The following is a 23,417-nucleotide window of genomic DNA, read 5'->3' on the forward strand; positions in this document are numbered from 1 at the left end:
TCTTTGCAATGTAATTTTTCCAACTCATGTTTCCTGTGAATGTTAGGCCGAGGAGTTTAAAAGATGTACTTTCAGATAAAGAGGCTTTGCCTATTGTTATTGGTGGTAAAAATGTTTTTTTATAATTATTGAAGGAAGCATTGAATGTGACCATCCATTTTTGTCCCCATTCCACTACAGATTGGGGGTCATCCTCTAGTATTTCTGCCATTTCTCTAGATATGTGTTCATTTGTTTTCCTGTCGTGTCTGTTATAGAGCATGGTGCCATCAGCATATATGCCCATCTCACAGACAATTTTGTCAGGGAGGTCATTTATGAATATTACGAATAATAGAGGTTCAAGGATAGACCCTTGAGGTACTCCCGCATTTATATCATATTGTTTAGGTGTACAACCGTTGAGGACAACCTGGATTTTTCTCTTATCTAAGAAGGAGTTAATTATTTTAAGTATTTTTCTAGTGATACCGTATGATCTGATTTTCCCAAGAAGACCTTCATGCCATACCCTGTCAAAAGCCTTAGATATATCTAGAGCTACCGCTCTACCCTCCCCTGCTTTGTCAAGTGAATGGTATATACGTTCAGAGATTACAGTTAGGATGTCTGCTGTGGAACGGGTTTGCCTAAATCCATATTGTTACTCGGTAAGAAGTTTAGCATCTGTAAGGTGATGGACTAGAGCTTGGTTAATTATGAACTCAAATATTTTAGCGAAAAGTGGGAGGAGGCTAATGGGGTGATAATTTACTGGGTCAGTTCTTTTGCCAGAATTCTTGAAAACTGGTACCACAGAAGTAGTTTTCCAGCAGGCAGGAAAGCAAGATTCATTAAGGAATTTGTTGTAAAGTTTGGAGAGAACTGGAGCTACTTCGGCAGAGCACTTTTTTAATAGCACAGCCAGGATGAGATCAGGTCCATATGCTTTTGAAGTGTTAATATTTTTTATAATAGCAGACACCTGAGAAGGGGTGATTTTCAGATTGTCTAGTGTGGCGTCTATCCACAAAGGAAAGTCTGGGAGGGGGTGGTTAGCGGGAGTCCAGTGTGGAGTTGGAGGCAAACCAACTGGCAAGCCTTCTCGGTTACTGAGCAATCAACCTCATGATTGTTGGATAGTAGGGGAATTGTTGATTGCCCATTATTCACTACACTGCTGTAGATTTTCCAGAAGTCACGGGTTCCTGAATTATTTTTTATCATTATTTTATTTATAATTATTTCATTTATAAGTCTATTTATAATTTTTTATGTATTATGATAATATAATTGTTTAATTTATAATTATATTATTGATAATTATATTGTTTAATTATTTTTATTGTAAATATTTCCTTCATAATTATTTTATTTAATTATATTATTTATAATTGTTTTATTTATAATTTTTTATGGATTATCATTATATTTATAATTATATAATTTATGATTATATTATTCATAATTATTTTATTTATTATTATATTATTTATAATTTTCTATGTACAATTAATTTTTTATAAGTATTTACTTATAATTATTTTATTTATGATTATATTCATCATAATTATTTTATTTATTATATTATTTATAATTATATTATTTATAATTATATTATTTATAATTATATTATTTATAATTATATTATTTATAATTATATTATTTATAATTATATTATTTATAATTATATTATTTATAATTATATTATTTATAATTATATTATTTATAATTATATTATTTATGATTATATTATTTATGATTATATTATTTATGATTATATTATTTATAATTATATTATTTATAATTATATTATTTATAATTATATTATTTATAATTATATTATTTATAATTATATTATTTATAATTATATTATTTATAATTATATTATTTATAATTATATTATTTATAATTATATTATTTATAATTATATTATTTAAAAATTTATTATTACTTTACTCATATTTATATCATGACTGATTATATTATTTATATTTTTATAATTATGATTTATAATTATATTATAACAATATTATTATTTTAATTATATTTTTATAACTATTTATTTATAATTATATTATTCATAATTACTTAATTTATAATTATTTTATTTATATTTATGATATTTATATTTATATAATTCAATATTTAATTTATAATGATTTTATTGAATTCATAATTATATTGTTTATTATTTATTTAATTGTCTTTTATTTAAAACTTTTTTATAATTATATTATTTATAATTATTTTGTTTATTATTATAATTATAATTTTTTTATTGATAATTATATTATTTAGAATTATTTCATTGATTAGTATTTTTTTGATAATTATTTTATTTATTTTATATTTTATTATATTATTTATAATAATGTTATTTATAATTCTTTTATTTTTAATCATTTTATTTATAATTCTTTTATTTATAATTATATTATTCGGGATTATATTGATCATAATTATTTGAGTTAATATTATTTTTATATAATTTTATTATTTATGAATTGACTAGTGGGGGGTACCTGGCGTTACTCGAGTGTTTGGAGGTGTGTGTTGGGGGTGGGGTTAGATCAAAACAAGCCTGTTTAAGAAAAAAAACCTTGGCCGGGTGTTTGGAGGTGTAAAAGAAAAAAAAAAGTTTTAGTAGAAAGGTAGGCTTGAACCCCTAACCTTTGACGCGGAGGTGGAAAGGAAATGAAAAAAAAAAACCTGCGACCTAACCATCTCGACCACGGGAATAGATGAACAACTAAGTGTGTTAAGTTGACGTTTATAAAGTGAAATTAACAGGTGCGAGAATGTTAAGTCGCGTGATGTTTGACCTAGTTTTGTGCTGGAAGACAGTTTCTGTTTTCCCTGCTATGCGGCGATCAAAAAATATCTCGAAAATAGCTTGTAAAAGTCGGGTAAATTAAAGATAGCTGCGACCAGAGTTCCTTAGTCCTAGATATTATTATTTAGGCAGCATATAAAAAGTTTTAAGAAGGAACAAGCCAACCGAGAATCATGGCCAAAAAAGCCTTTTGTAGACATACACAAAAAGCGAACACACATATGAAAAGAAACTGGAACCTAAAGGAGATATCGATCATACCAGTTATCATAGGTGCCACAGGACTTATGAAGAAGAACCTGAAGTCCTAACTAACTAATATTCCTGGTGAACCAAGTGCAAAAGAGATTCAGACCATTGCACTTAAGGGAACAGCGAGGATACTAAAAAGAGCTCTCGGTTGGTTTCAATAAAAAAGCGGGGCAATGTTGGCAGCTGGTTTGGCTGCCCCATACCCGGCATTACAATCTTCAAAGGAAGAAAAATAAAAAAAAAATAAAAATAAATAAATAAAAAAACATACATACATACATACATACATACATATACACATACATACATATACACATTTTCGCTTTTATATATATAGATTATTATTTTATTTTTAATTATATTATGACTAATTATTTTATTTATTAATGTATTATTTATTATTTTTTTTAATATGTTTATAGTTATTTTATTTATAATTATTTTTTTATTTTATTTTGTTCATTAGTATATTATTTTTAATTAATTTATTTATAATTATCTTATTTTTAATTATTTTCTTTATAATCATATTATTTATAATTATTTTATTTATTATCGTTTTATTTATAATATTATTCATGATTATTTTATTTTTATTATCTATAATAATTTTTTATGAATATTATATTTATAATGATTATTCATAATTTTTTTATTATATTATTTATTATTATATTTATAAATATTTTATTTGTAATCATATTTAAAAATTTTATTCATCCCTTATTATGGACTTTGATTAATCTTCCTATTACAATTACCAATCCTTATTAATGAATATTACTATTCTCTATTACATGTTTAATGAATATTACTATTCTCTATTACCTGTTTAATGAATATGTAAAAAAAATTTTCACATAAAATGTTCGAATGGGACTTTACCTTTAATTCTGAAAATCTACTAGATTATATAAAAACAGATGCTCAACTTAGTTTCACCCGAGTGTTTTCTCCAGTGAGTCTTTTACAACAAAAACACTCAACAAGCTATAATATACAGTAATTATCAGCAGTTTCCCTTTAGATCTGTGCCTAAAACTAAGTGAACATTCCATGAGCAGAGTTTTTTTCCCTAGAACTGCTTGTCTGTGGAACACAATACCATGGAGCTACTTCCTGACTGACTATGCCATGTTCGTTTTTGAGTTAAATGTGAACAATTTATTGAAGGGTCATCCCTTAAAATAAATTATCAAATTTCCATTACAGTTCCCATTAACCTTTATCCTTGAGTGGCCCCCGGGCGTTGATGAGTGGTGACTAAATACGATGTAAAAAAAAAAAAAAAAATTTACAGGAAGAAATAATTGTTTGTAAAATTGATCTAGTCTTGATATTCTATGAAATGTATTTAAGAATGACTAAGAAACTCAACTTTGCAATAAAAGACAAACAGTTTCTATTTTGATTGAAATACAACAAAAAAAGAGATGCACAAATACTTTAATATGAAAAGGATTTTTTTTAACAAAAATGCTGCCTTTTTACCCCCCCCCCCATCTCCACTTTGGTTTAAAGATACCTAATCGGCACTGACAAAAAAAAAAGTTTCTTTCCTCCTGTATTCCTTGTAGTGCTAATTATTTTCAAATGTTGGCGTTAAGCAGATGCTGAAAACGTGATGACACTTTGGAGATGGCAGCAATCAAAGACTTTTTCCACTCCCGACCACCTGGAACTGGTGTGTGTGTGTGTGTGTGTGTGTGTGTGTGTGTGTGTGTGTGTGTGTGTGAAAGGTATAACATTTAGATGGCATGTTGTCTTGTAGAACTGCGTGTTTGCTGTTATGACACTTAATTTACCATCAAGAGTTCCATTAAAGAGAATGTTTGCCATGTGTAAAATCCTGGTGGTCTACAAGTTGGTCACCCTCATTTTTGGCAAGTCTGTTGAAATAAATTTAGGAACTTTGAGCAATCCAATAAGAATAAATAATTTGTGCATCTTTGTAAATATATATATTTATTTATTTTAAAAGGTTTCCCACAAGCAACACACAACATATATATATATATATATATACATATATATATATACATACATATATTAGCAAAAACAAAGCGATGTAGTGTTTACCTGATATACACAATGGTAAACCTCAAACTAATATAAATAACAGTATTTATATATAGAAAATTTAATCTCAACTGAATAAAAAAGCTCAATAAACAATAGAGAATAGAGCTTATTATAAGAGAAAGAAAAATAAAACTGTAAGTTGAAATTTACAATAAAAATTTATGTTCGACTGAATACTCCAAAAAACAATATACAGAGTCTTTATTCCGCTGAGTTTCAAAGAATGCTATTCTTATTATTATTCTCATCAGAGGACATAAAGAAATCAGCAAATTATATGTGTAGCTATGCTAGAATTTGCTAGTTAAGGCATTAAGTGAAACCGCAATTTATTGTAGTTATAAATTGCCAAATAAAAAAATGAAAAAAAAGAAAAAATATTGGATATGTAAAAAACTAATATAAAAACAAACCGTGCATAATATTTCAGCTTGAATGAAACCCCTCTAGAGTTGATCCAAAATGCAAAATAATTCTTTAGAGAGAATGGATTCCAAAATAAGTCCAGCATGACAATGCATATAATCCGATTGGAAAGTTTTCAAAAATCTGATTGGAAAGTTTACAAAACAGTTGAAATAATGCAAATTGTTTTTTTTCCGGGCAGTGCAGTAGTCCAAAGAGAAGTCCTAGTCAAATGGGATCTAATAGTAAGAAGAGAGAAATCCAAAATGAGAACCTTCATCTTCAGCTTAAAAAGAAATAGTGATTTTAAACGGGGGGGGGGGGTACATATATATATATGAGCAAACAGTTAATGAAATATGTTAAAAAACACTTTGAAATGAGTTAAAAACATATTTAATCTGAAAAGGAAACACTAGATAAATGGATAGTCCTTAATCCGCGGAGTTTCAAAGAAATACTCTCCTTCTCATCAGAGGGTAGGAATTAGCAAAATGCGGGATCGGATTTTGCATGCAGAAGTATTTGATGAAACAACAAGTAAGTCAAAGATCTTACTTGAAAACAAAATAAGTTAAGCAGAGGGAATATGGTAAAGAGAAAGGTGATTACACATGAATGGATAGTCTGGTGGAAGATAAAAAATCCAGTGACAGTAAAATCCAAATGTAAAGCTTCAAGAAAGTTAAAAGAATTTCCATTTGTACAAGTAAAATCCAAGGAAATCCTGTAATTGGAAGAATTATTATGGACCATCTTCTTCCGGCTAAAATGCATGGAAATCATGTTTTTCCATATACATGTAATGTTTAATTTAGTTAACTAATCACATTCATTGTTTTATATATATATATATATATATATATATATATATATATATATATATGTTTTATATATATATATATGTTTTATATATATATATGTTTTATATATATATATATATGTTTTTTATATATATATATATATGTTTTATATATATATATATGTTTTATATATATATATGTTTTATATATATATATGTATATATATATATAAACTTTGTGAATCACTTTATTGCAGATTAGTAAAATATGAATATTTCACAAAATATACGTCACAAAAAAATGAAAATTGTATCATCAAATGACTGTTTCAAGGTTAGTTATTTCCCAAAATTTTATTCAAATCCATGGGATATTTACGAATTTGTGGCATTTTATTTATTATCAAGGAATCTATACTGTCCATCGCTTTATTGCAGATCTCTTACAATGCTAAAAAACACATGATTGAAGATTATCAAAAAGCAAAGGATTGTTGCTGGACTCACAGAAGGATTGTCCATCCAAGATTTAACCATGGTTCTAGAAAGGGATCCAAGAATCTTGGCTTCATTCATGAACGACCCCAACACCAAATCCAGAAAGAATAAGAGCACTAAAAGAAACCTTTCAGATCATGATATTCGGAAAATTTGCAGGGAAGTCAACTGAAACCCAAACAGCACTAGTGCTTCCATTTTGGCAAGAGCTGAAATGGCTCCAAGATTCAGTTGCAATGTGTTAAATGATATGGCAAGGAACATCAAACCTCTTCCAAGAGTTCCATTGAGCAAACAACATAGAGAAAACGATTGGCTTGAGCACAGAATTACATAATAATGGATTTTCCAACGTGCTACTCCTGACGGTTCAGATGGATGGGCCAAAATTTGGAACCCGAATGGAACTGTGATTCATTACAGAGTTCATCATCAACAAAGAAGTGGAGGCATCATGTTTTGATTGGAAATCATTGGGATAAATTGGTTGGACCATTCCGAGTGCAAGAGGGTGTAAAGCTTCCTAGCAATACATACACAGCCTTTTTGGATAATCATTTGTCATCATGGCTAGATGACCTACCAATGTCACATCGCTTTGAGATGATTTTTATGCATGATAATGCATCATCCCATTCTGCTAGGGTGACTGCAGCATTCCTTGAATCTACAGGATTAGTTGGAGGAATCATCATAACCTAGCCACCATACCTTAACCCCATTGAATATCTCTGGTCAATATTGAAAAGAGGGGTTTATGAAGGAGGAGAGCAATTTACTTGAAAGGATGCTCTGTGGATGAAAATAGTTGATGTCGCTAGAGCCATAACTCCTTTTAAGATCAAACAATTGACTTCCTCGGTGGACAAAAGTTGTTCAAAGTTATTTTTAAAAAAATGATGGATATGTCAATAAATAATTCATTTATTTGAGGCTCAGCACCTAAGATATGCTTTTATTATTCTTGATAGAAAAATATAATAAAAAATAAAGTTTTCATGATCAGACATTGTTTTCTTGTCTAAAAGCAACATTTTAAGAGACCTACAATAAATCAATAGACAGTAAAAATTCCTTGATTAAGAATAAAATTTCATAAATTCGTGAATATCGCATGCATTTGAACAAAATTTTGGGAAATTACTAACCTTAAAACAGTCATTTGATGATACAATTTTAATTTTTTGTGACATATTAATATTTTACTAATCTGCAATAAAGCAATTGACATAGTTTATGTTGTTTTTTTTTTGTTTTTGTTTTTTTTTAGAACCAGCGATTTTTAAATAACAATAAATCGCAGAAAAATGTTTTTATTATACAAATATGTGGTTTATTTTAAAGATTAATTTTGGGGATTTAAAATTTGAATACAGTTTCAAGCGTATAGCTCCTGCATATATAGTGTAATCTAGTGGTCCAATTTTCACAAACTCTGCACATTAAATTAGTCTGTATTTCGACAATAACGCATCAAGAGTTATCTTTTAAGTGATCTATTGTGTCTGGTTTATCAGCGTAGACATGGGTGACCAGTTGACAAGTCCATGTTGTGAAATTATTCGTTCATCAAATGTTTCTCCCCGTGATTTGCACAATTTGCAAATGCTGCTCAGGTGTTAGTCTTTTCGTGATAAATTGCCAATCCAACTGATAGTTGCTAAATCTGCAATTAAATATAATAGAGCTGTCAATTTAAAGTTTGCTACCTCTAAAAAACACCCTGCACATATATATACTCACACATACACACCTATCTCTGTCTGTCTATATATCTATCTATTATATAAAAAGAACTTTACCTCTGTGTGTGTGTGTGTGTGTGTGTGTGTGTGTGTGTGTGTGTGTGTGTGTGTGTGTGTGTGTGTGTGTGTGTGTGTTTATTTCCTATGGACTCCAAAGCGGCTGGGCCAACTTTTTTGAAATTTCACACAAATGTACTTGATGTGTCTGGGAGTGTTCTTATATATTTTTTTTTTATCAAAATGCTTCCGATAAGTATCGAAAATCAAGAATCAAAACAATCCGATTAAAAAAGTCCAATTTTTACCAAAGTTAACACTTTTATACAGCCTAACATCACAAATGCATTTGAGAAGTTTTATTACCACATAAGCAGAAAGGCCCAGTATATAAAATATATTATAGATTCTTTTATAAGACAGAGACGCTTTCAAAATGAATGTTTCTTTTTAGAGCACAATTGAACCATGATACTTGACTTTTATACGTTTAACTTTAATTCAAGTAATTGTGTAAAAATAATTTCATAAAATCAACAGTTGATTCTTTCATGTGATTGTTCAAAATGAATGTTTCTGTTTAGAGCATAATTAAACCATGATACTTTACATTTGTGTTTTAAACTTTAAATCAATGCATTATTTAGAGATAATTTATAAAATCAACATAAGGTTCTCTACAGTGCAATGTGGACTGCAATGCTAGTTATAATAAGTTAATAAATGTTCCGAATTTGTTTTAAAAAAATAGTTTAATCCATATGATTTGGGGGGGAGGGACGTTTTTAAAACTGACATTTTCTCTTGATGACAAACTCAAGATGTTTTGGAAAAGCAATGACTCAGTGAATGTTTACATCAAATCAAGTAAAAAAAAAAATAAAACTGTGAACATTCAAAACTTCTTTTTTTTTTCCTTTAACTTATTTGTTCGTTTTATTCCACTAAAAAATAAAACCGTGAACATTCAAAACTGTTTTTTTTCCTTTAACTTATTTGTTCGTTTTATTCCACTAAAAAATAAAACCGTGAACATTCAAAACTGTTTTTTTTTTCCTTTAACTTATTTGATCGTTTTATTCTGCTAAAAAAAAAAGCGTGAACATTCAAAACTGTTTTTTTCCTTTAACTTATTTGTTCATTTTATTCCACTAAAAAATAAAACCGTGAACATTCAAAGCTGTTTTTTTTTCCTTTAACTTATTTGTTCGTTTTATTCTGCTAAAAAAAAAAGCGTGAACATTCAAACTGTTTTTTTCTTTAATTTATTTGTTTGTTTTATTCCACTAAAAAATAAAACCGTGAACATTCAAACTGTTTTTTTTTCCTTTAACTTATTTGTTCGTTTTATTCTGCTAAAAAAAAAAGCGTGAACATTCAAAACTGTTTTTTTTTCCTTTAACTTATTTGTTCGTTTTATTCTGCTAAAAAAAAACCATGAATATTCAAAACTGTTTTTTTTCCTTTAACTTATTTGTTCGATTTATTCCACTAAAAAATAAAACCGTGAACATTCAAAACTGTTTTTTTTTCTTTAATTTATTTGTTTGTTTTATTCCACTAAAAAATAAAACCGTGAACATTCAAAACTGTTTTTTTTTCCTTTAACTTATTTGTTCGTTTTATTCCACTAAAAAATAAAACCGTGAACATTCAAAACTGTTTTTTTTAACACTAATTAATGAAAATTCTTTTTACTTACATCCTTCAGCTGGTAATCATCAAAACCTGTATTAAAAGCCACTCCAAAATTATCTTTTCTTTCATAATGTCCGATATTAATCTTTAGGAAGGTGGTCATTAGTTTTTAGGGGTATGTTCACAACAGTTTTTTTGTTTTTTTTGTTGTTTAGGTTCTACTTTAAGGTGATTTGTAAGGAAGGAGATATTTCTGGGCTTAGCTGGATTCAGAGAAATATTTCCAGTGAAAAAGATTTGCAGGTTTTATAATCAAATGTGAGAAAACGAGAGACATTGTCATACGGTGAACAAAATAATGAGTTAAGAAGGCATATAGTCACAAAAGTAATAATTTATATATGTTTAAATGAAAAGTTTGCAGCAACAGGAAAACATAGAACGTGCATGAATATTTTAGAGTTCTGGTAAAAACAAGGGATTTATTAGCTGAGACATTAAAGGAGGTCTGGCTTGGTTAAGAGACGTGAGTTTCAGGGGTCAGGAAAATCGTATTCAAAACTTCTCTGCTCAATCAAATAAATTATAATTCATTGAAAGTTGTTTAGAAGAGTCAATGTTCTTTTGATATTGTATTATCATTGGAACTCAGTGAAAAAGATTGTAATATTTCTTTGAATAAAGTTTTATATAGATTGACAGACGATAATGTGATGAGTTGTATGTGTCTGTGAGTTCGTTCATGTTTGTATGCATAAGTGGAAGGAAATGCTGCAAAGACGAGCGCCCACAGTGGGGCATCCTTACGACACTGGTGGGTAGCTCCCAGAAAGATCCATTTCAAATAAATTCAGAAAGGTTTTTGATTGATCCAAAATATAATTGTTTTATTCAGGATAATGTATGCACAAACGATATGCCTACAGACACATTTTGATTTTGTACGTCGATGTATAAACATCGACGCTACAAATTACGTTATTTAAAATAATAAAAAATAAACACAAATAAAGAATGTTTTAGAAATACGTATTATTATTATTGTTGTCTTAATTTTTTGTCTTCTTTTTTCTTTCTTTCTTTACTACTTATTTTTGTTATCATTAACGACCATATTATTTGCCAAAAAATGCTTCGATTGTTAGTTTTTAATATAACCATCGATTAAGTAGTCATCATTGGCGGCCTTGCTGTTTTAGCAGCATCAGCAACCACAGCTCTCCAAATTTTAGGGTCCTGGATATGACCTTAAACTATATCCGATGGTGAGGCCCCAACTTGCGGGCTTTGGGGTGTGTGGAGCCACCCTTTAATTACATTGCTCCCAGGTCCACTCTGACCCGGAGTAGGGTCTCAATTATGGGTTAAATAGAATCTGTCTTGAAAAAAACAAATATATTCTATTAAAAAATTTTTCTTCAAAATAACTGAATTCGGCATTAAATAACCTGAAAAGGGTTAATATGCCATAAAACAAAAACAACCAACTACATTTTAGAGCCATGGTAATCTCGAGAAGACAAATAAAAACGGTAATTTCCCATTGCTTTCCATCTTGATGTGGGGGTGTATCTCATCCAGTGAGTTAAACGCGCCCCCAGAAATTTCTACAATTCAGCACGGTATATACAGGTTCATCGTTGCTTAACTTCAGTGATCTAGCGAAAACCGGTGTGTCAACATGATTGTGCTAATAAAATAGTAGACTGAAGCCTTGCATTTAGTTTAAAAGAAAAATACTCTGCAATAAAACTAGTCTTTTTCTGCTCATACCAACATTGTTTCCAGTTGTTCTGGACTTCTTGTAATTGGACTTAAGCAATCTCAGTTGAGGAGAGGTGCAGTTGAGAATTGATCAATTCTTGCTTCACTATGGATTTTCAATTTTACAGTGGTTATTTATTGTCTCTGAAGATTTAAAGGTGCTACTACGAACCGGAAGTCAGTAATTATGCATATTACAAACCGAATTTCTCGTAAATGTCCACTCAGGCTTGACCAGTACCTGACATCACTGCCGGAATATGCCGAGCGCCATTAAAAGCACTTGGAAACCTGTTCAAATTGTTTTGTTTATTTTTAATAAAATTTTCAAGTTAAATTCAATTGTTACGATATTTTTGTTTATTAAATTGTAAGGTGAAAGTACAGATCAATTCTTGCTTCACTTCCATGTTAAGAATGGCTTTCTAAATAATGTTATTTTGGCATGGTAACATATATGCACAAGTAACCGCCATTGTTGGTCCAGTCATACCAGGCATTTACAAGAAATTCTGTTCATAATATGCAACAGTAATGACACCCGGTTTGTACAATGCACCAATTTAAACTGCATTTAAAGGAACATTCTTGGGTTCTCCTGTAGTAGATATCTCCCTGAATTACTTTTGCTTTTTCTCGCTCACATGCCCCTATTCTATGTTCATAGCAGTGGGCCGATATCAGTGGACTTTTTGTTTTACAAAAACGGTCATTAACAATGTTTTTTTTAATGTTGAACATATTTCAAACTAATATAAATTATTGCACAATAAAAATAATTAAATTAAAACAAAAATCTTTTTTCTTTTTTCAAATTATTTTTTCAAGTGAAAATTCCATTTTTTACTTGATTACTAAATTTAAAAAGTTATTCTAACAAATTAACTAATAATTTAATAAACAAAAATATCATAAAAACTGAATTTAACTTAAAAATACTATGAAAAAATAGCTTTTTAAATTTAGTTATCAAGTAAGAAATGTAATTGTTACTTGATTAAACAATTTGAAATAAGAAAAATAATTTTTGTTTTAATTTAATTATTTTTATTGTGCAATAATTTATATCAGTTTGAAATATGTTAAACATTTTAAAAAATTGTTGATGACAGTTAAAAAAAAAAAGTTCACTGATATCGGTCAGCTGCTACGAATTTCGAATAGGGGCATATGCACAAGAAAAAATCAAAAGTAGTTCAGGAAGATGTCTCCTACAGGAGAACCTGCATTTTAAGTCTAATTATATAAACTGGGTATTTGTGTTGAATGGCAAATTCATATTTTTTGTGAGAAGAACTTTAAGCCACACAAAATGGCAGCCAAGGGAGTAATGAGAAATATTCTTAAAATATTAATGACGCTGTCTCCTTCTCCCTGGGAGTAACGTTTAAGACAGGAAAATATGTGTGAGAGAGAGAAAGAGAGCCAGAAAATGTGTATGTGTTCTCGACCATCCAAGGGGCCAACTCCTTGAAGCTGGTACTAACTTGACTTAATTTGTCTTCCTGCCGAGATGTTGAGCTTATTTCTGGATCAGCCATCATTCTGGGGATCATCTAAAATCTTTTTAACTAATCAACGCAGACATATTGCATTAGTCAGTCAAGTTCGGCTTCACACGACATCACTTTTAACCTTCCTTCCCCACCCCCTTAAACATTCATCTTTCTTCCACCTTCATTTTGTCCTTTTTCTTCTTCTTTTTCCCCAGCTCAATCAAATTTTTATTCTTTTCTTAGAAAAAAAAAAAACATTTTGATTCACAATTTATTTTCCAGACTTTTATGACGTCATTAACTTTTTATTATTTTTTTTTTCTTTTCTCTTTTTATTTGTTTTCATTTTCTTATTTGTATATATTTTTTTTATAAATAAATATATCTGTTTATTGAATGAGGAAGCAATCAAGTCTTGAATGGATTAAAAATAAATCCTCCCCAAAAAAATGTCAATACATGTTTTCTTCTTTAGGTCATCAGAAATGATGATTTATATTATAAATATATATTAAATATATAAATTTATATAAATAAAATTACTGCTGTAATTTTATGATTTTATGTGAATATTCATGCGAACACTAGCAGAACATAATTTTTTGTCATTTTTTTACAGGGGATGTACACTGGTTTCATTAAATATTTAACAATAGCATGAAAACATGTCCGCATGGAGTCACAAAGGTGCTTAAAATTAAGATTCTATATGAAGGTATCCAAACGACAATGAAAAAGTGTATGATCTTGAATTTAAAACAGAGATCTAGGGGGCGTTTTGTTATGTATATTTAAGAACGTCATGGTTAAGAAGACTGAATGTTTGTGAATAATTTGTTATCTGTAAATGTAATTTTGAAAAATCATTTTTATTAGCCATGTAACTGCTGGTAAACACAGTGATTAATATAGAATGAGCAGACAGACAGTGTAATAAGAAAACAATTACCCTAATTAAATTCATTTTGTTATTTCATGGCTTCAAACTTGGTACTTTCACATTGGTTAATAATCAAAGAGAAGACAGCCGATTGTATAAAATATAAAAATTCAATGAATTCACACAAAACTAATTAAAAAATAAATGAAATAATTAAAAAAAGAATGAAATAATTATTAATCAGAAGAGACTGTATGTGGATGATTATATATATATATATATATATATATATATATATATATATATATATATATATATATATATATATAATCATATATAATTGAACTTAATTATATCTTTGTGTGTCTGTGTGTGAGGAAGAGAAAGCGATATATATATATATATATATATATATATATATATAAGCTGAATTTGTGTGTGTGTGTGTGTGGTCACGAATAGGCTCCTATATGGTTGACTATTTTAAAAAACTGATTACATATAATGATAGAAGATGTATCGAGACACAGGAATAGGTATGTTTGATCTGGCAGAACGGTGGTTCAATAAAATTGTTGGGTCGGCGTTCGCGCCTGGTCCACAAAGTATGGAAATAAAAAATTAAAAAATTAAAAAAAACGTTTACAAATGTTTTTTGATATAGATGTACATAATAATACTTTGATAAGTATGTTTTAACTTAAATAGAGATGGCATAATAAAATTGTGGGGTCTTCGTTCACGCCTGGCCTCCATGGAATGGAAATAGCCACAAACTTTAATAAAGACTTTTCATATCTATCTGTGTAAGTATACTTTGATAATTATGTTTCAGTTTGAAGAAATATGGTATAATAGAATTATTGGGTGTTCGTTCACACCTGACCTCCTTAGAATGGAAATATGTCGCAAAGTTTAACAAGGATTTTTAATATAGATCCACAGAATATTGTGATAAGTGTTTCAGTGTGAACAGGTATGGTATAATAAATTATGGGGTTTATATATTTTATTTTTACTTTCATCATATTTTGCTTTGGTTTTGATACCCCTAAATCCACTGTGAAAAATTTCCTCCACTCTTTATCTGTGTCTAAATCAAAACGTGGATTCCATGAACAAAGCTTCTTTCTTAGAACTGCACGCCTGTGGAACTCTGTTCCGTCTGCCTGCTTCCCACCTGACTACAACTTGGATGTCTTCAAGTCCAACGTTAACAAATTCTTAATGAACCGCCCCCTTAAGTAAACACTTCATCAAATCTCCACACTAACGTAATGTACTTGCAATAACCCTTATCCCTGAGTGGCTTCTGGGCCTTCTTAAGTGGTGACCACTGTGTAAAAAAAAAAAAATTCAAAGCTATCTCTTTACAACCCTTCCTTTTCATAACTTATCATACTTTCATAAATCAGAGTCCATTTTCTGTAGGCTGTTTTTGAACCTAGTCAACAACGAGTACTTTTGCTAGTATATATGGTCAGTGTCAAATGGGTGTCTATTTGGGAATGCTAGGTGCTATATGTGATGTGCCAGGATATAGAATTTTCCAGTTTATTATCTAGGGCACGTTTTATCCACTGGGATAAATGTACCCTCAGCCTTTGTTAAGACATGCATTAGAAGGAAAATTTGATGTCTAATGTCTGCTCTGTCTGGTGATAGCCATTGCACCGACTGAGATTAGTAGTAATATCAAAAAGTATGGTTGGTTCTACACAAAGCCTTCACCACTATAAACAAAACATCTGTGTGGATTTCTGAACAAGTCAGTTGTTTTGGCAGACTTCATACATCAAAATCAATGCAAGTAAGAAAAATTTAAATAAATATAAGAATATATGAGTTTATTTGTCAGTTCAATAAGGAGTAAACATCATAAATAAAGAAGGAGTTATAAAAACTGTTTATGCTATGGCATTTCGAAGCATAATGCTTCTCATCAGGAAAGGAAAAAGAAGCTAGGTTACAGATATAGAGAAATTGGACTTCTAGCTTAGGATACATTAGGATAAAAATGGAAAATGAATGTTTATTACTTATTGAACTGGAAAATAAACATTTTAAATTTTATTAGTCTCAAGTGTTGAGCTTCATATATCCTGATGAGTCACTACATAAAAAATTTATCTGAATTGTTTAAACTCTTTATATATAATATATATATATATATATATATATATATATATATATATATATATATATATATATATATAGAGAGAGAGAGAGAGAGAGAGAGAAAATAAACGACAAAAAGCTATATTCCAAAATTCATGATGTTGACCATCTTATAATTTATTCCTTTAATTCAGTTGACTTTTACAATTCTTGACAGTATCTCTTTCGTAGTGCAAAATAAATCACTTAATTTTTTTAATTCAAAATGACGTAATGGAAACATATTAAAGGTATTTACAGCTTCTCTTCCAATTTTCAGATTTTAATCATGTCAAATCACACTTCATTTCCTTTTGATGGATTGATCGTAGCTATTTCTTCTGATGAGTTAAGGGCATAATAGATTCATTGATTGATATAATAATAATTAAGTGATTGATTTTGCGTTATGAAACAGGTACTGTCAAGAATTGTAAAAGTCAACTGAATTAAAGGAATAAATTATAAGATGGTCAACATCATGAATTTTGGAATATAGTTTTTTGTCGTTTATTTTCTATATTTCTCTGTAATTACATTGAGCTTCTTAAATAAGGATTGGTATATGTTATAAGAAAATATATTCTACAGAAATATATATATATACAAGAAGGACTGGCTTCCTCTGTTTAACCGACCATTTGTCCAGTCTTGCAATTATGTAAATTTGTTTATATTAATAAATAAATATATCTTGCTCTTCTTTTATTGAGCACTCTTAATAACCTTGTTAAATTCATTAACTTATTCATTTAACTTATATATATACTCTTTATCATAAGAACTACTATTTGGGATCGTGTCTAATAGGGGACTGTGGGGAGTTGAGTAGCAAGATATTTATTCACATTTAAACTTTTGCGGGTTAGTACAGTCAGGAAGCAGGAAACAGGGAATTGTTATTGTGTATTGTGTGATTGCAAATAATTTTTAGCAAATTTTATTCAAACTCAGGAAAGACCTATACACATTAATCCATGGCATAATGGTTAAATGCATTGAGTAACAATTAGTTCTGAGTGACAGTGTTTTAGACGTTGGGGGTTCAAATCTTACTATCAGTGATAATAACAAAGAATAGTATTTTTTTCTATTCGCTCATGGATGATGGAGCAAGAACAATCTACCTCCATAGATTAGGTAAAGGGTTCAGTTATAAACTCTATACAGGTTCCCTAGTTTTGCATAGAGATTCTCAAGTTTGGAAAGATACACTCGAAAAACTGTAAAGATTACATCAAAAACGTTGTGAAAAATAACAACTAAACATGTTGTATGGGTTCTGTACGACATTATGCCACCAGAACGAATACGTAATATTCGTTTTGTATAACATGAAGGGATGTATATATTACGTATGTGTGTCTCATGCTAGTGGAATAAAAATCACGACAACAGATACATTTTAACAAAAATGGACAATTGAAAGAACGGAATAAATATCAGTTCTCTGGGGTTGTAACATTAAGCCAATCGGAGGAACATAGCTAGTCTGTCCTTGATCTTGCTTGGTGAATCCTCGGATAAAAAATGCAAAGATTCCAATGAATCACAAATCCCGGGTTGACCTTTCAGCAACTTTTATTATCAATGTTTCCCCATTGAAAACTTCTGCTGGTCCAAAACTAACACATCCTGATCCCTTCTACTGGGAGCCGTCACCATCCACTCTCTCTCTGATTCCTGATTCTTGGCTGATGTCTACATATAATCATTAAATCATTTCTCTCCGATAGGCTCATAAGAGTAGTGATAGATGGACAAAAATCGGAGGCCTGCAATATAAATGCTGGAGTCCCTCAGGGGTCAATCCTAGGCCCAACTCTCTTCCTGATCTAGATCAATGACCTCCCTAAACACATACTTAACTCATTCGTTGACATCTATGCTGATGACAAGACAATCTACGGCAACACATCAAAGGCTGTAAATGACAAAGTTCTCTTTGATTCTCTCTCCTCTGATCTCGAGCGTGTGGTTCAGTGGAGGAAGACGTGGCTGGTTACCTTTAATGCATCCAAAACCAAACTCCTATCCTTACATCATCAACGCTCTGATCCCCATCTGGCATCAATTGTGATGGATGGCTCTCGTCTGGGTGAGGCCCCATGTTTTGACAAGCTTCTGGGTTTGACCTTTACTCCTGATCTGAAATGGAACACGTACATCGTCTGTTGCCAAGGTCGCTGGAAAGATGGTGGGATCCTTCTACCGCTCCAGAAGATATCTCACTACTGATGCAATTCTCTATCTATATAAAAGCCAAGTACGTCCAAGGATGGAATACTGTTGCCATATCTAGGCAGGAGCTGCTAAAAACAGCCTATCCTGCCTTGACAGAGTACAAAATAGACTTTGTGGCTTGGTGGGGGATGCCCTTTTTACTACCCTGCAACCTCTCTCCCACAGAAGAGATGTTGCGAGCCTATCCTTGTTTTATCGTTATTTCCATGGCAGGTACTCGTCTGAACTCCAATCTCTGGTCCCCCCTCGCCAATCTTTCACGAAAAACATCCGTCTAGCTGAATCCACTGTGAAAAATTTCCTCCACTCTATATCTGTGCCTAAATCAAAACGCGGATTCCATGAACAAAGCTTCTTTCTTAGAACTGCACGCCTGTGGAACTCTGTTCCGTTTGCCTGCTTCCCACCGGACTACAACTTGGATGTGTTCAAGTCCAATGTTAACAAATTCCTAATGAACCGCCCCCTTAAGTAAACACTTCATCAAATCTCCACACTAATGTAATGTACTTGCAATAACCCTTATCCCTGAGTGGCTTCCGGGCCTTGATAAGTGGTGATCACTGTGTAAAAAAAAAAAAAAAAGATTACATCAGACTTTAGAGGTCAACCTATTTTAAAATTATTGTTTATGTTCTACATTTTTTAATTTATTAAAAATCTTAACATGAATAATTTTCTCTGTAAATATTTTTACAAATATTACAACGATCATAATTATCATCAACTAGCAATACCTCTGTAAATATTTATTTTGCTATGATAACATAATATTTTTACAAATATTACAACGATCATAATTATCATCAACTAGCAATACCTCTGTAAATATTTATTTTGCTATGATAACATAATATTTTTACAAATATTACAACGATCATAATTATCATCAACTAGCATTGCTCTGCTAATATCTAACAGGAATTCTACACCAAGATTTATTTAAAATGAATTTAATGAATTTAGCTTGTTTAGATTTAAAAGAATGATCATATTCTAATGAATGAGAGAATAATGCATTTGGAGAATTGTAATTTTTTAATGTCTCTTATATTCATTAAGCCTTTTTTTTTTTCGTTTACGTTGAGTTTCACCTAAATTTAACAATAGGCTGGCTAATCCGAATAAAATTATGAATCCACCTCAAAAATTTTTAATTTAAAACTGTTTTCAAGAATTTCAAATTTCCTATTGCCATTTTATTTTTAAAAATTCAGAAACATTATATAAAACATTATATGAAACATCGTATGAAACATTATACGAAACATTGTATAAAACATCATATGAAACATTGTATAAAACATCATATGAAACATTGTATAAAACATCATATGAAACATTGTATAAAACATTATATGAAACATTATACGAAACATTGTATAAAACATCATATGAAACATCGTATAAAACATCATATGAAACATCGTATAAAACATCATATGAAACATTGTATGAACCATCGCATGAAACATCATATGAAACATCGCATGAAACATCATATGAAACATCGCATGAAACATCATATGAAACATTGTATGAACCATCGTTTGAAACATCATATGAAACATCGCATGAAACATCATATGATACATCGCATGAAACATCATATGATACATCGCATGAAACATCATATGAAACATTGTATGAACCATCGTTTGAAACATCATATGAAACATCGCATGAAACATCATATGAAACATCGTATGAAACATCGTTTGAAACATCGTATGAAACATCGTTTTAAACATCATATGAAACATCGTTTGAAACATCATATGAAACATCGTATGAAACATCGTTTGAAATATCGTATGAAACATCGTTTGAAACATCATATGAAACATCATTTGAAACATCGTATGAAACATCGTTTGAAACATCGTATGAAACATCGTTTGAAACATCATATGAAACATCGTTTGAAACATCATATGAAACGAGTACAAATTAATACAAAACAACACGATGCTCTTTTTGTTTCGTAAACACATCACTCATTTTGAATTTTACATATTTTTATGGCTTGTTGGAAAAAAGAAATACTTTCCGCACAAAAAAGCCATTATCAACATACACCTGAAGAAGGTCGGAGGTTACATCGGCTGACACGTTATGAGAACAGTTGTCCAAAAAAAATACAAATCACCCTCATCTCAAAACTTGCAAAACCTTAAAACAAGATGATAAACTAAAATTATGAATTGTGAATCCGCATTTCCAAAATTTCAAATTAAAAATTGTTTTCAAGAATTTCTTGTCTTTTTAGTCGGACGATCATTGGACACATTTTTCCACAACATGCGGAAACAATTTACTGAGGAAGAGTGGAAAATAATCAAGATGCAGCCGAGCGAAACACTGCAACTCCAGACATTTTTTAGGCATTGGGTATGTATACATGTTATCCCAACTTTAATAAAAAGAAGCTGAGTTTAATGTCAAGTGATGGTCGGAGAGCGTCCCATGTATTATCATTGGTTGATGCGTGCTAAATATTTTTATGGGTGTAACATTTCAACAGAGTTGATCACTTATAGGCCCTAAAACTACTGTGGAGAATCGTATCATATTTGGCATGAAGAACCCTTGGGATGCTGATATATCAAGGGTAAAAAATGTTTAGACAACTTCAAATTTTTTATGCCTCTATTCAGTCTCGGAAGACAAAGGATACCTCCTGCAGCTGTACGTATAATTGTGTGGCAAGAGTTGCACAGTCCCCAACCACACCTCTTCTGAATCAACACTGCAATGAGAAGTCCAGGACGACTGGAAACAATGCCAAGATAAGCGGAGACACAACACCTGGAAGTCCCAAATGGTCATCCATCTGGTACTGGCCAGGCTTATCATTGCTTAACTTTGGTGATCTGACGAGAACTAGTGTGTCAAACGTGATTATGCTGTATTAGACAACTACTAAGACTAAAAATAGTAAATACTTATGTAACATTATGGACGGGTTCATTTATATGTCATGTTGTTGTGTATCATTTCACTAAACGTCGATATAGTGGCTTCTTCACTATCTGAACCCGATGTTATCGTGTTACAGTCTATTTATGTTCCGTGATCGTCTAAATGTGTTGTGCGCGTGTGTGTCAAACATAACATAAACGCACGTATTTCGACATACCTCATTAATTTTTCAACTGTGTCGTTGGTCTTTTGGTCCACCTGGGAATTTCATCTGTTCTTGGATGGAAGCCAGAACCTGTGGACGAATGGATTTCAACTCCAAGACGAAGATCAGTTTTATCTAGTTTTTTTTTTTGACTTCCCAGGTGTCGATCGCAAAAGAATGGAAAATGAATACCTTTGCTTGGGTGGTTAATTCTAGTCTCCATTCTGAGACATGCCAGCTCCCCAATGATCTGTTAAACCATCCACTCTCTTTCCAACTCATCTATTTTCTCACCAGAACACATGACAACAGACATGTACTTCCGATGTTGGTCAACTCTCTTCCGGTGCAACTTGTCCAGTTTACACCTCAACATGTTTTAACAACTTTTATCAAAACACAGTTTCACATCTCCTATCTTGTTTACTTCCAATTAGACAGACAGACAGACAGATAGATAGATAGATTGATAACAGCTAAATTCTCTTCTGTTCTATATATAGCCCCTTTAAGAAATTCGTTTCTTATCGTTGAGCACTTTCAGTTGAATTAAAGTCGGTCAATGCGGATCATCGTATAACGATTAGATCACTGTCTGACTGACGTAAATGAACATTTAAAAATTAAGATGTTTAAAATTCAACGTTATTTCAAGCGGTTAATGTTAGCCGAATGGATTAGGTCTCCGCTAATCGAGCCAGAGATGTCTCGTGATACGGGGTTCGAATCGTTCGACTGGTATTAATCGTGACACCCTGCACTGAAGATTCCCAAAAGGATGAAACTCTAGTGTCTGTAGGTATTTAATTATTATAATAATAAAAATAATTATATATATATATATATATATATATATATATAGGTAGATAGATAGAATAATAACTAAATTCTCTTCTATTCCGCAACTATATTACACTTATTGCTAAGATTTGCATCAAATTTGCCATGAAGCACCCTTGGTATATATCAGGTGTATCAAAGGTATACTACTACTACTACTACTACTACTACTACTACTACTACTACTCGTGTTGATAATTGCAGACTCCAAAACTATCGCAGTTAATTTTGCATGAAATAACCAGGTTGGCATTAAGTTGGTTAAAATAATACCTCTACTACAAATGTAATAATATGTAGTAGAGGTAGTAATGATAATAATAACTAGCAGAACCTGTGGAAATTCCATGGTAGTTGAAAAATTTTTAAACACATTATAAATAAAATGAAAAATAAAATAAAACAAATAATGATTTAAAACAATTTTTTAACAAATTATTTTTTAACCTTTTAATGCAAAAAAAATTTGATTTAAAAAATGTATTTTTTACAATTCAATTCAACACACAATTCTTTGTTTTGTTTTTGTTTTGTTTTTTTTTCTAAATATTTTTTATATAAATTATTAACGAACAGATGTCAATTTACTTGCACATTTAAAAAAAATTTTTTTTTAATTTTAAAAAGAAACTATAATTTACTTGCACATTCAAAAAAATTTTTTTTTTTAATGTT

At 30.4% G+C, this 23,417-nt stretch overlaps 1 protein-coding gene across 2 annotated transcripts in view; it reads left to right on the forward strand.

The window, feature by feature from the left end:
* The window catches only part of LOC145252811 (L-aminoadipate-semialdehyde dehydrogenase-phosphopantetheinyl transferase-like), a 58,880-nt gene that overhangs the window by 13,959 nt on the left and 21,504 nt on the right, over positions 1-23,417 (forward strand). For both annotated transcript variants that reach the window (XM_080112786.1, XM_080112777.1), the window contains exon 4: positions 21,045-21,166. In XM_080112786.1, coding sequence (XP_079968912.1) covers positions 21,045-21,166 — 122 coding nt within the window. The remainder of the gene's footprint in view (positions 1-21,044; positions 21,167-23,417) is intronic.

Source organism: Euprymna scolopes, chromosome 3 (assembly GCF_053919585.1).
Source record: "Euprymna scolopes isolate OS-2025 chromosome 3, ASM5391958v1, whole genome shotgun sequence".
NCBI lineage: Eukaryota > Metazoa > Mollusca > Cephalopoda > Sepiida > Sepiolidae > Euprymna > Euprymna scolopes.